Source organism: Porites lutea, chromosome 5, assembly GCF_958299795.1.
Source record: "Porites lutea chromosome 5, jaPorLute2.1, whole genome shotgun sequence".
Taxonomy (NCBI): Eukaryota; Metazoa; Cnidaria; class Anthozoa; order Scleractinia; family Poritidae; genus Porites; species Porites lutea.
Genome location: NC_133205.1, coordinates 23,241,996 through 23,258,850, shown reverse-complemented (window position 1 = coordinate 23,258,850; position 16,855 = coordinate 23,241,996). Strand labels below are relative to the sequence as shown.

The window sequence follows — 16,855 nt, the reverse complement described above, 5'->3', positions numbered from 1 at the left end:
GCTAAGGGCATACATGTAGGGGCCAACCCAAGTGGTTGGTTGTATAGTGATATATACTTGTATTATTATACAGTCTTGTCTATCATGTTTACATTTCACATGTATTTTAGCGGAGCGCGCGCAACGGAGTACCACGGGTAAGAAAATATGGTAATCTATGCGTGCAAGAAATTTTGGTTCTGAGAAAATTGTTTGTATGGAGTACATGTACATTCGTACGTACGTCCACCCCTTCATGTTAGTGGATGCCAAATGGCACACTTTAATACTATCTGTGTAAAACTTGGTATTGGACATCCAAGTTGTGATCAATTGACAGCTGTCAAAAAGGGTATCCGCTGACTAGTGTCACATGACTGCATCGTGGGCTCAGGTATACAACTCATGGAAGTGATGTAATTTTTTAAAGTTACCTGCTGACCAGTTGTTTTTTTTAATTGATCATGGGCACAGGTCAATTTTTTTAATGGTAGAATTCAGTTTGCTCTCTGCTTTCGGCCAAAGTATAATTAATTGAGGAAGACATTTCCTACAGCATCCTTCGAAAGCTTCGCTTTTGGCCTTGGCTAAATCTATATATTAAATATTTGATGTACATCTGTACATGGGACATTATGTTTTCAATTCTATTTCAACAGACAGGACCCCTTGTGGTAGCTGAACCCACAGGTCAGGGTGGACTAACAGTCATCAGGCTAAGCCGAAAAGCTGGTGATCTCGGAACAGTGCAAGTGTCTTGGAAGGTAGGAGAATTATTTTTTTACTGCAATTTTTAAGCAGACACAGACACCCTCAGATGCAGTCACCAACACTGCACAGTGTGTACTTGAGCATAGTTAGAAGAAGAACGGAGACTGCTTGGTTTTGAATGGCAGCAAACATCAAAGATAAAAACAACAGTGCTACAGTTTATGTTGGGAGCTCCTTGACTGTGCACAATCCTTTTTTTTCTTCACAAATTGTGACAGAATAAATTTATTCAGTGGTTTTATTGGTCAGAAAGATCTTGAAAAAATAGTAGGAATGTAAAATGACCTTTTAGAACAAAAGCTAGTAAAGAAAAGTCGATGTGAATGATTGTACATTTCTTTCATGAAAGTCTCCTGCATTTTATTAAAAGTTTTTTGGAGCATGGTCATTTTCGTGAGAATTTGTGAAATCTTTGAAAGGTCAAATTTATTTTCTCCAGACACGATTGGGGTCCTCTGTACTTTTACGTGTGACTATATGTACCATGACTTGAAAAAAGTCAAGGCATGTGTAATGTAGTCTGAAATGCCAGCCATCGCTTTGCCCTACCCCCTCAAATGGGTAGCCATGTGCCGTTTTGAGGGATTACGTAGTTGCAATAAATAAACAAATTACAAGAAATGAAAAAGATAAATATACATTATTTCTTAAATACAAATCAGTGGACACAATTGGATGATATTCTTTGAGATAGAGTGGAAATTTGGAGTTGCAGAGATAAACTTGCATTGAAAATCACTGCTCTTTGCTAATTAAAATTTATAATGATAACTGTTTTTAAAACTTTTAAGGTTGCAAATGGACCCAACAATGGAGCAGATGACTTCCTGAATACCTCTGGAGTAGTTATTTTTGAACAAGGCCAAAGGATTGCAAACTTGTCCATCCAACTGAATCCTGATAATGTACGAAACAGTCAATAAAATTAAATATAGTCTTCATTAATACAATGTATACACCTACAGCTGTATAATAGGGCTGGAAATAATTATTTCCTGACTGATTCCAGCCAAATTGTGTGGTCAAAGCTATCAATAATTTTTTCTCAGGCATATAGTAACCAATAACACATGTAGTTTTTGGTCAGACAAATAATATTTTAATGATATTTTTATTTTTATAATGAGTTGTCCATATTAAGCAGCTGTCCTTAAACCTGGGTTTGACTGTATTTTTAGAACAATAGCTTACTGTAAAGTTGTAGTAGTTAACCCTATAAGCCCGAATATCCACTTACGAATTCTCCATACTGATCTCCATATATTTCCTTAAAGAATTAGTTGAGAGAATTTGATAAAAGATCAAAGATTTTTTTCTTTGTGATCATTTTATTAATTCCCATAGACTTTGCTCTTGACAATCTATGGATATCATTAGGAGAAAATTGATGTTGGTCACTATTGGGACTTAAAGGGTTTTAACAAAAGAAAATGGTCATCAAGTTGAATGCCTGAACTCTCAAAAGTGAAGGGGAGAATGTGATGGGCATGATTGTGAAGGTTGAACCAGTTTGTCAGCTTATTAGGGTCAGCTTCTTGCTGGGGTTCTAACCTTTGTTCAGACAGGTTTTTTTTTTAGAAGCAAGCAAAAAGTAAATGCCTGATAAAATTGTTTTTCATGAGCCAGCAACCTTCCCTTTTGAAACTTCTGCCATGCAGGTCTTTGAGAACCATACAGTTAATGTCATGTAAAACTGTAAATTTTGTCTTTAACAATAGGTGGCAGAGAATGAAGAAAGCTTCACTTTGACTCTAGAGTCACCACAGGGAGGAGCTGAATTGGATCAAAATGCCGCATCTATTATCATCAGAATTCCTGCAAATGATGTTCCCGTAGAATTCCCACTTGTTCGATTTTACATCCCAGAGAATCAGTCCGGAGTTGAAATTGAGGTCTTCCGAGGGCTTGAAGCAGATGGTATTACAACTGTCGGGCCTGTGAATGAGGTCACAACTGTGGATTGGTATCTTGCATCAGGGTCTGCTACTGCAGGGAATGATTTTGTTGATGGAAGAGGTACACTTACTTTTCAATCTGGTGAAACAAAAAAGAATATCACTGTGAGACTAATCAATGATAACAATCCAGAACCAACAGAAAACTTTACAGTCCATCTAGCAAATGCAAGTCTTAATTCATACATCAAACCTCCAGGAATAGCAACAGTGGTTCTATTACCAAATGACGACCATAATGGAGTACTTGCATTCGGCCAGCATACTCGCATTTTGGATGAAGATGGAGTTAGATCTGGCACATTTCATGTGAATCGCAGTGCTGGAACGTTTGGAGCCGTCACTGTATCCTGGAAAATTCAAGGTGTAGATGCAAGTTCCATTTTTGAAACAACATCAGGAATGTTAAATTTTGCTCCAGGACAGAGTAGTGTATCATTTCAAATTGTAGTTCGTGAAGATTCTGTTCCTGAGGAAGCAAAAGAATTCTACGTTCAGCTGTATAATGTCACAGGTGGTGCACGGCTTGAAAATACCTTGGCAGCTCAAAGAGCTCGATTTTTTGTGGCTGACAGTGATGATGTTTATGGTGTCTTTGAATTTGCTAGTGATCATTATCAAAGCATTAATATGGTGAGTAAATACAGTGTACCTCTTACAGCGCTTCAGGTGACTTTGAGGTCCATATATGTAACGTCATTTAGAGACCACGTTTTTCTCTGTAGTTAGATGTGTATGACAAAAACCTGAAATGAATCTGTACATAAAAATCAAGGGGAAAAAGCAAATATGCATAATTTACGGTATGTCACCACAGTACAGTTCAAGAAGGCAAAAGTGAAAAGATTAATCTTATGCGACTTTCTGTGGATCAAGAAACCAATATTTGAAAGTATTGTACATGCCTGAAAACCTTTTTTTGTTAAGAGAACGACTATATTTTATCATTTATGGAATTTAGAATTTTGATTATTGCATAAAATAATTTCTAGTCAGTACTAGTGCCTTAGCAAAATTGATAATTTGGTACCTTGACATTTTACTTAGTGATGAGACGGTTAGTGAACTTCCCTTCCCCCCTGTTATGTTACAGGACAGCATACCTCGCCAGCTTCATCTCAACATCACAAGAACTGGTGGTATGGTGGCGAGTGTGGGTATTAATATTACTGTAACATATCATCTGCCTGGAAGTAGCATCCCGTCTAATGAAGTAGCATTGGATTATAATGGTGATGTTACAATAGCTGCTGGCTCTAGGAGCACTTCTCTGGTCGTGCGCATTGCTGATAATGGATTCATCAAGCTTGGAGCTGCTTTCAAAGCAGAACTGATAGCTGTCAGATTACAGAGTGGAGGTATCGTACTTTGTATATCTTAAGGTCCTGAAATCTTTATCCTTTTCCCACAAGCCTAAATTTACATGACCTGAATCGGACCTTGTTGTGGTACAGATGCATTTTTATCCGGTCATGTGTTGCTCAGTTATACAGTGTAGGTAGTTACAGGACTGTTACAGTCGCATCTATTAGCAGCGACCAGAAACTCATAGAAGTTTCTGCAGCGATTTTATTAGAACCTTTGTGGTAAACATTCATTGTACACACGTCAGTTGACATCTTAGTCTCATACAGTCCATACAGATAACTGTGTAACAGATGCTTAAATATTAACACGTATAACACACTGTAGGCAATGTACAATTCGAGAAGATGGCAGCTTTATTTACAGCGGGAAAAATAAGTGTCCTATTGGCTCTTCGCAAGATAATAGACCTTTTTATAAACTGTATCCATAAGACTAGCCTCCCACGCAGAGATTCGTCACGCAATTCTGCCCGATCCATGTGGGTGGAAGGAACGCGTGACGAAGCCTCAGACGTCTGCGCAGGAGGCCTCTATCAGACAAGTTCATTGCATTCACATGAGTCCCTATTAGTTTCTCTTGCATGTATCATCTATTGAAACGGTTTTATTTTTTCAATCTGGCGACCAATAGCATCACCATTAGCAAGCGAGGTGCCACCCTCCTCACCCAAGATCGGAAGCAAATCCGAGGTTTTCCTCAACGTAACTGCCAAAGATGCCAATGGAGAGGTTGGATTTTCTACAGCTCATCAGATCTTGTCTGTGCAAGAGCCTGCAGGCCCAGTCTCATCATTTCTTCAGTTGGCAGTTAAGCGCAGTGGAACCGCTAACAGGGTTGTTGTTCACTGGAATATCACCACGAACAGCAACACATTTTTTCCTAATGATACTGGTCCGCAGAGGGGAAAAATTGTGTTTGAAGAAGGTACGACTTAGGACACGACTTCATCAAATGATTAACTTAATTGTAGTTACATGTACATATATTATGGAAGGGCCTGCATTTGGTGTAGATGCAGACATTTGCTTTAGACGTTGGCTTAGTTCTTGTTATTACACTGTGGCTTCTGCCTTGGGACCTTTGGAAGAGCTTTCAGAGGAGCTCTACCATGGTAGAATTTCGTAGCGAATTCATAGTTAGAGATCAAAACCTGTACATGTAAATAGCTGCTACTGAAGAGACTTATAACTTCGCAAAGGGGTGTGATGGGGGGTTCGATGATCATTGGTAGTTTGAAAGAATTCTATCACTGTGATCGAACTTGATGCGTAGTAATAGTTTTTCTGTAAACATGCGCCTCATAGTTTGCTGGGAGAGTTTTTTCATTTCAGGTGTGTTTGCACGACATTTTTTCTTAATTACTTAACTCTCCCCTCAAAAGGCAAACTGATGCCAAGACACCTAAAGTTAAGTGGGAATTTGAAGATTTCTTTTTAGCAGCTTACAGTCTATTAGCTTAAATTTGCTTTATTATAGATAATAAGTGTATAAACTCATCGGAGGCTTCGCTTTTAGCCTTGGCTAAATCTCTATGTTAACGCCCCATAACGCGGTTGTTTATTTTTTTGCACAGACGCCTTCATACACGTACATGGACAATATGCTGACCATTTTTCCTTTTAGAAAATAATGCTACGTAATTATCTGGTCCGTAAGCTTCCTGCACTTTCAACACCTACATTGCTGAAACACTGCACAAAAAAGTGACGAATAATTCCGCCGTTTTAACTCTCTTGTGGACTAACTTCTCTTTAAAGGTCAAGATGAAGTCAACATAACCATTGAAATCAAGCCAGATGAAACCCCTGAAGTGGCCGAGGTCTTTACAGTCAATCTTGTAAATGTCTCTGATATGGATAGGATTCAAGTTGGTGCTGTACGTATTTACATACTTTTTTTTATTTTAGCCTTGGCAAGGAAATGGGTGCCCATCTTAAGAGGCGAACTCAATCCAGCAGCTCATTCTTGCATTAGGATAACGTTGATGTTTTACAGATTTATCTTCAGCTTAATAATGTGCATGTACTTATTAGGCCTTCTGATAAATTCAACTTATTAGAGAGATTAAGATTCATGTTTACCGCAAACGGCAAACGTCAGACTCAAGTTGAGAATTTCTCAGAATAGAAAATAAGCAGATAAAAACAGTCCCGAACGATTCCCATGGTTAAAACTGGCTTAAAACTACTTATTTTTGCGTGGAAGCAATAAAGAGTAAACGGAAAATAAGGGGGAAACTTGGTCACGTGGTACAAATTTACGTCTGCCGTTTGGTGTAAACGTGGATCTTAATCTCTCTGTTGAGCCTGAGAGCCAGCTTATAATGTATATAGGTCATGTACAGTAAGTCCTGGAAAGTTAGGGAATTCTAGCCCGCTGAACAGGAGTTTTTTTTGCGCTTTTTACAACTGAGAGAAGAAGGCAAGCGCAAAACGAGCGAGGGCGCGAAATGCGTAAGTACGAGGCGAAGACATAGCGTCTTTTCTGCCGGCTAAGGATTTTATTTTTCTTCGCATCGAAGTTGATGTACTTCTAATAATTAATGGTTTCACACTCATATTGACAGGACAAGGCTCAAGTAACAATCGAAGAGAGTGACAATCCTGGAGGTACATTCGAATTCAAGAATTCCACAGCTGTTGTTTTACAGGTATTTCGCTTCTCTTCTTCATTTCTTTTGAATGCTATCCAATAATTTTAAAAATCCTCAGAAATAAGTTACCAGCAAATATAGCAATAACTAAGTCCTCCTCCTTAGATGTGGTTGCTAATAAAGAGTCTGTGATCTCAGTGAATAAAGTTCCCTCCCTCTCAGCCCTTCAGTGTCCTCTTTATCACTGTAAAACCTTACGGGAAGAGGGTTGCCTAGTCCCTGAACGGCGTTTTCCCAGTCCCTCTCGGTCAATTCACTTCTGTGACTTTTCCCTTTAACCACGTGACCCGAAACTCTTTGGCTGTGCGGAATAATAAGGCCTAATGTCATGGTTGTCGTAGCTGCCGTCCTATCTTTTTACATTCCCAATAGTTGAGTACAGTGAGCAGTTCAGTACCGCTTAAAACTAAGATGTTTTTTAGAATTTTGACCCGGTATTATTTCTAGAGTCACTGAAGCAGCGCGTTTCGAATAAATAACCGGGAAAGAAATTCGTTTTTTTTGCGATCTGGCAGGCTCAAGACTGTTAACTGTCAACAAATATTGCCTCCTCTAAGCAACCTTTTATTTAATTATGCTGTAAAAATAATAACGTCAGTCTCTAAAGCACAGTTAAGGACGCGTCTCATTTTTATATAACCTATAGCATCACCAAGTAAACACATTTTTTCATTTCTTTCTAAAGGAAAGCAGTAGCAACAACTTCGTAAATATTGGGATTGTGAGAAAGGGCAGTGCCCTGGACACTCGCTGGGTGTCGTTTGGAATGGTTCCTTCAGGTGAGAAGAAGTCACTAGCTACACCAGCTTTTAAGCTATTTTCTAGGTGGCTTGTACCTTTCATAAGTAGTACTGTCGTTTTTTTTTTCATGTCCTTTTTCTGTGGGTGGTATGAATAAAGTTCTCGTCTTGCCTTGTCTTGTGCACTTGTTCTACAGCTGATAGACAGGCAAACACACAAACATACCGTCAGACAGATAGGCAAACAAACAGACAGACCAACAGACAGATAGACAGACAAGCGTTCGAACAGATCAGTGCCTTGTTTTAATCAAAATGTGGGTGGCCAGGCCATAAGCAGAATAATAGTTATGCATAAGATTACAAACAGAACAACATTTCTTTGAACTGTTTAATGCTAACAACAGCAAAACAACACTTTCCAAACATTGACACAAGGAATGTGGTTTCATGCAGTGGAATATTGCGCAGATTTGGAGTCAAAGTGATCAGTACTCAAGTGATCGGGTACACGTACCAAAGCCTACAAGACTGCATGCAACCATTACCAAGCTTATAAATTAAAGAGATGACGGTCCGCAAGCCAATTGTAGCCCACAAAGCTGCAATGAGCTTTACCCAGTGTCTGCGAATTACTAGGATGTTTCGCTCAGTCCCCCTCCCCCCCTCCCCCTCAAATCAGTGATAATAGACTACCACCAACTTTCATGATAGTGAAATCTGGATGAAATGAGACAGTGTGAGTAAAATTGATGAAGTTATTTTTTTTTTCGTTCCTTAGGAAGCGACGACTTCTTCGGCAGTACAAAAACTGTAGAATTTAAACCTGGTGAATTTGAAAAGCAATTTCCCATAATTGTTCGAGGTGACGATCTTCCAGAGGTGTGTAGCATGCCTAAAAATACAACATCAGCCACCGCTGTCTTAAGTGGAGATATATATCATTAAGTGTAACTCATTAATTAGTTGACTTATGCAATTAAACAGTTCGTAACTAACACTTATCCAATGGATAGTGAATTATTCGGTGGATAGCGCTATCCAGCTTTTGAACAACTGGGCCAGGCCTTTGTTCTGGAAGGAATTTATTGTGGGTACTCGCAATGGCATCCACTTGCAGCGTCCTCCTTGAGACTCTTTTCTTTCCTGATACAAATTTGTAAGCTATGAAATTCTGTTATGCCTTATCGAAAAGTACCGGATAAAATTTGAACGGGAGATATGTATTGGTGGGTCTAAGGTGTGCCGTCATAGAGACCCTACAGATGGGAAGCGAATGTTTTATTGTACTTGTGAAATGCCGGAAAAATTTGATTTCTAAAGACCTCTTTAGCTTAGCCTGCGTAGGAGGCGTCGAAAGGGGGTAGGGAATAGAGGGAGGAAGGGAATAAAGGAGGGGGATGGAGGAGAAAGGGTAAGAGACTCCCTTTCCTTTTTCCCGCTTTCGCGCTTTTCTCCCTCCCCCCTCCCCTCCCCTTTTTGAGCCTGCCACGCAGGCTACTTTAGCTTGTCCGTTTTGTTTTCCAAATAGAGGTCTCAGGGAAATTTGGCCTTTTTGTCTTTTGTCTTTTCAGAAGTTATGCGTACATATGCACGGGAATAATCCGAAATTTGAAAGAAACAGTTCTCTTGATTATCACATGACCCTCTTTGGGAAAACAAAACAAACAAGCTAAAGAGGTTTATTAAACCTCAATGACGACTACTAACGTCTTCAGTTGCATTTTTGGTCCCGTTACAAGCTTCTTATGGGCTGAGAAAAATAAAGCTTAACATCAAACATTGATATTCATTTCTTTGTAGATTGATGAAATGTTTGTGCTGAGACTTTCCAGTACAGGTCCAGTAGGACAAATGGGCGTTCTTGGAAACAAGATAACCGTCAACATCACCATCAAGGCCAATGATGATCCTCATGGAGTAATAGGCTTCAGATCTTCAAATATCATCAAAACCATTGGTATTCAACGTAGAATAATTATCTACTGTAAACTGATTAGTTGTGGTGTCAGAACCCTTCGTCACTTTGTTTTGCGAATAAAAATCAAGACTAATGGCCATTTTTTCTCGCAAAAATTTGCTTCGCTTTCACGGAAGCCACGTTCCTCATTTCCACGCTAAAATCATCTGACATCGCACCGCCTATCACCTCAAAGTGCCAGGTTATCACGCATGAATTAGTAGTTTTAATATTACTATTAGTATTAGAAATGTAAGCAAACCTAGAGGTAGAACTTTCATTTAGGAATTAAAGTCAAAAGACAGTTTAAAGGCTCCTGCAAAAATGCAGCTAGGTCATGAATCGCCAGACGTTAGATTTTGCAGCAAATGCTAGGATTTTCATCCACTGGCTCTTGATTCTGAACATGATTGAATTTCAAGACCAAATTGTTTTTAGGCCTCTTTCGTTTCCATCCCATATAAAAAAACTTAAGACATCTTAAGTGTGTCGCCTTAGATGTGTTTCATAAGAATGTAGTGCCAGGGCCTCAGTATTTTAAGATTTTGAAGCCGAGGACGTGGAGGAAGTGTACTTTTTGTTCCTGAACGCCAATGAGAAGACAAATTGCGAGTACAATGCATAATAATATCGATATCTTATTACCTTTGTTCTAACAGCTGAATCGAAATACAGCACGGAGAGAGCCAGTTTTGAGGTTTACCGCGCTAGAGGAACCTTTGGACACGTGACTGTAGCCTGGAATGTTACTGCCGACAACGGCGCAAATCCAGCTCTGGACGTCTCTCCCATATCCGGCCAGGTTACGTTTTCAGCAGGCGAGACTTCAAAAAATATAATCATTGATTCCCTTCCAGACAAGGTAAGTAGAAATTTCAGGTTTCGGGAAGGTAAACGTTATTGGCAAACTTAAAATATTTCCCCAATTGGTTTTTGTCAGAGACTGAAAATTGTTTCTCCCAAAAGTCTACTTCAGCATTGACGAGTAGTGATCAGTGGCTATTTTGCCACAAGGATGTTTACTTTAGTGCACGTGACAAAATGTGGCAAAAATGTGTAGCCCGCGAGGGGGGTGGGGGGGGGGGGGTGCATGACTCTTCCCTATTCATTTTTTCTCCAAAATTTAGAGAATAGGCCCTTTGTAGCTAGTCATTCACGTGGTACAAAACCACCTTTCTGGAGCGCGAGAGACGAACTGGGAGAAGATAAAGAAGGGAAATTTAACGATCTAAGCCTTTTGTTTTTCTTGTCCCACTGCATCCTTTACTCTCCTAGGGGTTTTCTATCACTTGCAAAGGGCTAATTTAGATAGCTTATTTTCCTTGGTTACACTTTTCATTTTTGTATTGACCTTGTCTCGTTTATTTGGCTTTGCTAATGAAACTTTAAAACTCACGCACGTATTCTGTTTTACAGATTCCAGAAACAAATGAGTCGTTTACACTCTACTTAAACAATATCTCAAGCAATGCCAGGTGGGGTGATCAGTCACTGCGCAAAGCTACCTTAATCATTTCCAAGAATGATGATGCAGTGTATTTTGCACTGCCAACGTTGGTAAAAGTGCGAGAAGGGCAGTATGCTAATATGACCATCCAACGTGGAGGTGATGGCACAAGCATTGTTGATGTCTATTACCAAACATTCGATGGTACCGCAACGTCCTCTGCAGACTACCAAGCCACGACTGGGCAAGTCAGGTTTAACATTAGGGAGTTTCAAAAGAACATATCGATCTTGGTGTCGGATGATAGCACACCAGAAGGCGTGGAAACATTTACAGTCAACCTTACCAATTCCACAGGAGACACAGTGCTTTATGGGGACACTTCAGTCACTGTTTCCATTTTTGCTAGTGATGGAGGGACGGGAGATTTCCAGTTTGCTTCTAATTCCTTAAACAAGACAACAACAGAAAGTGCTGCTGTAGACTTCACGTAAGATTTTATGTACTGTGATAAACAGAAAAACGAACAATAAAATAAGGTTCCACTTTTGAACTCTATTCTCAGCCTAAGACCCGAGAATGCCTTGAAAGAAATGAAAAGGAGGCAATTATTACTTTGTCATTTGCATTATCTCGAGCACGGGAAAGGCATTGGCAGTGACATCCTTCTATTCCTACTTCATCTGCTAGTTAAAGTGATTTGTAGAACTTCTACGTTCCTTTCTCATTTTATATAACTAAGAATGAGTATTTACTTAAAGACCTCATTTACGTTTTTGCAGGATCGAAAGAAAAAATGCCCAGTTTGGCATGGTCAGAGTGTACTGGCAGGTTTTGCGGCTATTTCCAGATGCTAGCACCACAGAGCTTTTGCCTGGCCAAGAGTTTACAAAGGTTTCTGACTATGTTACATTTGCTGATGGTTCCTCATCGGAAGTTTTAAGATTGACTCCAAGGGAGGATGGAATAGCTGAGCAAGACGAGTCATTCGAAATTCGCCTCGTAAATGCAACAGGTAAAATTGCCACTTGACTACCAACAAACTTTACTGGCAAAAAAAAAAAATCCGTGTCATTGACCCCAAAGGAGTTATATCGTTAGAGCCTAAAGAATTAAGAGAAGTTAAGAGAGAAAACGTTTTCATTCTTGAAGGAGCCTACAGACAACATTGGTACGTCCCGTTCTGAAGTCTCTCAGAACAGCGTTCATGTGGGCTCTCCTCACAATTGTTTCATGTAATGGCATGTCAGATGCTATAATTCTTGCTTGCCGTTCTATTTTTCAATTCTTCAACTTTTCGGTAGTACATAGCCTGGGAAGACAGTTGACATTTCGCTACACCACTACTGGTTTCCCCACAAAATGACATCTGAGAAACAAGCGAAGAAATTCCATTCCGATGACGTGGCACTACCCAGATCTGGGTAGTGCTTCTGATTGGTTGAAGCAAATTTCTCACGTGGCACGACCAATCGGAAGCACTACTCAGATCTGGGTAGTGACACGTCATCAGCATGGAATTTCTGTGCTCGTTTCTCAGACTGGGAAACCAGTGATGGAATTTAAAGGCAAGTAAACATAATCAAACACTTTGGTCACTGGGGTCACCTCTCCGGTGGACCGTGACCGATGTGATGCGAAGATCATTTGTTACTTGGCTACAGCCAAACACTTAATATTTTAGAAGAAAACTTTGTATCAGTTCGGCATCTCATTGATGGACAACCCAGTGCTGTTCCACAGCATAAAACTCATTCCTTGTGTCTATAGCAAGTGACAATTTGAAGACACTGGCAGATGATAAAATTTACCAAATAAGTTGATGTGTGAAACTTGTGTGCAGTTGTTTACTTAGCAGACATTAATTTTGTTGCAGGAATTCATACTGGTGAAGACGGGACAATAATCAGTCCATCGAGTGCTTTTCTAGAGATAACTGCCAATGACGATCCAAATGGACTCTTGAAATTTCAAGACCGCTCACTAGACATTCCAGAAGACTTCCTTCCTGGAATGGAAGCTACTACCAAAAAGAATTTAACAGTTTTAAGGAATCAGGGAACTTGGGGGACCGTGAGGGTAAGCTCTTTCATTCGCCATATGCACTCAATCGACATGTTAACAAAAGTTCGTTTTTGGTATAAGGCCCCCTCCATTTTGCTCTTAGAGAAGGTGATAAATAAAGTCGTAGGAGATTTTGAAACAATAGAGAGTTTTAGATCCGAGTTTACCGCGAACCTCTAACCGCTGGAGGTCACCTGACAAGTCTTTCGCGTCACGTTTGAGGTTTACGACGTGCGTTTTCAACGTGGGGAGGTAGGTTTTCACGTAAGTCATTTACCTGAAAGCTTTTAGCGTATAATTCTTGTTTCATCCCACGTAATGATACAAAAATCTTGTGGAGCAAGTCTTTATCCATTAACAGAGGCACAAATTCGGGCGAAATGCTAGATTTTATAAATCCTATTGGATATTGAAAACAAGTGCCATTCATGGCTACTGATTCAAAATGGCGGCCTTAATTTAATCCACCGCCAATCTAAATCGAATTTTGTTTGACCGTCGAACCGCAAACGGGTAACCGCAAACCGCGGTTAGAGGTTCGCGGTAAACTCGGATCTAAAACTCTCTAATGACGCAACACACCGATGGCCGTAAGGGTATTTCTGTCACATGGAGGAGTGGTAGAATTTATTAGCCCATAACGCTTTACTGTGACCCTTGTTAGCGTAAGAATTTAAAAGGTTCCTGGATAGTACTGTAGGTTTTTTTCTTGCTCATTCCAAATCTTTTTTTTTTTTACCGCCTCGTATATATATAGCCCTCTTTTCGTTTGTAAGCCCAATAAAAACTTCTGTTTTTTTTTGCTGAAGACTTGCGAGTGGGGCTGTACGGTGTCATATCAAGGTAGCTAGCCTGGGTGATTGCGTTTGCGTTCTAAACATTACACTTTGCTTTTCACAGGTTGCTTGGGAAGTCCAGACTGCTCCAGAATCGTTGGCCAGATCAGATCAAGCATATGATTTATTCCTGCTTGGATCAATGATGCCAGGAGTCAGCAGTGTGCCAGCACAGCGGAGACCAAACACAGGGACTTATGTCTACTGTTTTGATGGAACCAACAATGGTATGAACAAAATTAAAGTTTTGCAAGAGTACTAAGTTTCATTTTTAAAGAAAATCATAGAAAAGAAATATTGCCATGTGAAAGTACTGCTAAAGAGGTTTGAATTAAATAGTCACACCGAAGGATTTTGTTCATTGACTTGGCATGCATTACATTTACATCTGACTGTAACTGGAAGTGAAAATGTTAAAAGGGTAGCGTATGCAGGATCTAAGTGAACTAGAGGAAACGTTATCGTGACTTGTTTAGTGTTCTCTGCGACAGGAAATCGAGAAACTAGCTTTTTCATTTAATTGATTAGTCATAGGGATTTCTTCCGACCTAGAAACCGAGAAAGCTAACTTTTGTTGAAGATGTTCATTGTCAAGTGTGGCTTTTTTCATTTCCTACAGAATCATTTGTGGAGGTTTCTGGTTTGACTGGTTTGGATAGAAAGTTTAGTGTACGGTAAGTGTCATGAATATTCTCTCTCTGTATTGACTTGTTGAGCTGAGCTGATAGTGCGCATAATTGCAGTTTTGTTGATTATTTTATACTATTTGACTCCTTAGAATGTGGGTGAATGCAACTAAAGGGAAGCATGGATATGTTTTAGCCAGTGTGGCGGAAAGTACAGTGAACTTTGCCCTGTCTCTCAACACAACTGGATCAAGCACCCTGGCAAAATTCGTTTACTTGACAAACACAGTATGTAAAAAGTTAACGCTATGACCACCTGTCTTTGATGTTATACATACCTACTAAGGCTATAGAGATGGTAGTTATCATTACTTTTGCGGTACATTTCTGTTTGTGACAAGTTATCCTGTTCCAGGCTCCAAGATAGCGAATTGCGCGAAAAGCGCATGGTGGCTGGCACCCGCGTTTTTTCGCTCGTCTGCACTGACCGAGAGCCAGGCAGAAGAGGCCAGAGACAAGTCACGGCTGTAATCATGATAGCTTTAAGCAGTCCTTGGATTTTGAGTCTTAGAATGGGAAGGTCATGCTACTTATTTTCGTATCTAGTTGCCTCCAACTTTTGAGTTTGCATTAATCGTAAGTAATGTCAATATTACGGATCTTCTTGTCTTACCAGTTGTCAAATTCGTTGTAAAATATGAATACAGTGACCCCCCCTCCCCTTTAAACGCTGATTTACACAGTACAGCTTTGCCCCATGTGATATCCTTACGATAAACAGCAACCCGAATCGCACCATGTGAATCTACCATTCGACACCCACAAGCCAGTCGTAGGTATTATTTACACGATATAACACGTGTCGTTTATGTAACTTTAGCAAGTCGTATGCGACAAAGTTGAACCGTATAAATTAACCTTAAATGGACACAACTGAGAATCAAAGAGAAGAACTGAGTAATGTTGGGAACCTAGATTTGAAAAATGAAAAAAATTAAACATTCTAACTGTATCGCTTTTTATTTTTTCTTTCAGACGGAAATAAGTTTTGGTAAAGATATAGCAGATGGTAGCTGGCATTTTGTGGTTTTCACTGTGGATACAGATTCAAACACAGTTCAGTTTTACCTAGACGGAACTGCCGTTGGTAGTCCTCGGTAAGCTTTAAAGGTTCCTGAGAATCTTCCGCCCACATTTATGTAATTATGGGATAACAGATAATTGCTCCCGAAATTTCTGCCTTACATTTTCTTAGCCAATATTTCGGGACGGAAAGCTCATTCATTATCAAGGGTTAACAAACTGCCTCGCTTAAGTGGCAGGTGGGTGCCTGGGATACCCAGGGGCTTCCACTGCGGCCAGCCAGCCCCTAGATAGAAAACTGCCCTCATGGCTGGCAAATCCCCGCAACCCAGCCATGAGCCCCCATTCCAGGCACCCGTCACACTGGTGAAACAGTGGAATGAAGAAAATAGGGATATGAGGAAGGTGGGGGGGGGGGGGGGGGACGCTAAATGAACCGCTCCACAGACCACTGCACAAACGCTCGACGAAGAACTCGCAGGTCCTAGCTGTGTACAAAAATACCACGAACCATGTGGGCCTGCACTTATGGGATTGACCGCTGGAAGCCCGCTAAGCTCGAAGGTCGCTTGACCGCTAAGCTTGTGGACCCCTTGACCGCTTAACTGCTACTAAGCTTGTGAACCGCTTGACCGCTAAGCTTGTAAACCACTTGACCGCTAAGCTTATGAACCGCTTGACCGCTAAGCTTGTGGACTGCTTGACCGCTAAGCTCGTGGTGGTTAACTTAGTTAAATTGCATTTAACCAAATCCAAATTTAGAACCTTCGTTTTGATTGGCTCTTACTTTGCATATCTTTCACTACGTCACTGAAGTTTTAGGAGGAATGGTGTGGTCAAAGAACGCATTAGAACATTGATTCAGTTACCTGAAGTTTGCTTTGCAGAAGCATAGCACTTAACTCTCATAAGAGAGTCGAAATATCAACTGGGTATTTTTCAGGACACTGACGCCAGTATTAACATTTGTTACGTCTCTCTTTTTCCTTTGGTAAAGTGTTATTTGGAATTTTTTCATAAATCTACATGGCGGATTGGGTTTGTTGTTGGGAGTGTTATATTATTCCTAACATAGTTGTTGAGGACAGTTGTTGGTGACAATTTTTATTGTTATGTTTTTCTTTATAGTTCCATCCCGTCAGGTTCTTTCAGCTCTGGTGCTGTCTATAGAGTAGGAAAAGGACTAAATTCAGAACCGCAGTTCACTGGGTGTATTCAGGACATTACAGTATATCCTGAAGTGCTTATTGCTGAGTAAGTTGCTAGGGAGTTAAAGCCACTGACACTCGTTAAGTGTATTCGCGTTCTTTGAACTTCACCAAGATTTCAACTCACTCAGTTTGTCAAATTACGGTAAAAAGAAAGGAAAAGAG

General features: G+C 40.2%; 1 protein-coding gene across 1 annotated transcript in view; it reads left to right on the top strand.

Annotated features, from left to right (window-relative positions):
* The window catches only part of LOC140938637 (adhesion G-protein coupled receptor V1-like), an 88,597-nt gene that overhangs the window by 4,768 nt on the left and 66,974 nt on the right, over positions 1 to 16,855 (top strand). The window contains exons 4-22 of the mRNA XM_073388134.1: positions 639 to 743; positions 1,542 to 1,655; positions 2,469 to 3,338; positions 3,799 to 4,063; positions 4,704 to 4,997; positions 5,831 to 5,949; positions 6,640 to 6,723; positions 7,412 to 7,505; positions 8,248 to 8,348; positions 9,270 to 9,426; positions 10,086 to 10,288; positions 10,843 to 11,363; positions 11,656 to 11,888; positions 12,750 to 12,952; positions 13,838 to 14,000; positions 14,393 to 14,447; positions 14,552 to 14,687; positions 15,435 to 15,556; positions 16,611 to 16,736. Coding sequence (XP_073244235.1) covers positions 639 to 743; positions 1,542 to 1,655; positions 2,469 to 3,338; positions 3,799 to 4,063; positions 4,704 to 4,997; positions 5,831 to 5,949; positions 6,640 to 6,723; positions 7,412 to 7,505; positions 8,248 to 8,348; positions 9,270 to 9,426; positions 10,086 to 10,288; positions 10,843 to 11,363; positions 11,656 to 11,888; positions 12,750 to 12,952; positions 13,838 to 14,000; positions 14,393 to 14,447; positions 14,552 to 14,687; positions 15,435 to 15,556; positions 16,611 to 16,736 — 3,965 coding nt within the window. The remainder of the gene's footprint in view (positions 1 to 638; positions 744 to 1,541; positions 1,656 to 2,468; positions 3,339 to 3,798; positions 4,064 to 4,703; positions 4,998 to 5,830; positions 5,950 to 6,639; positions 6,724 to 7,411; positions 7,506 to 8,247; positions 8,349 to 9,269; positions 9,427 to 10,085; positions 10,289 to 10,842; positions 11,364 to 11,655; positions 11,889 to 12,749; positions 12,953 to 13,837; positions 14,001 to 14,392; positions 14,448 to 14,551; positions 14,688 to 15,434; positions 15,557 to 16,610; positions 16,737 to 16,855) is intronic.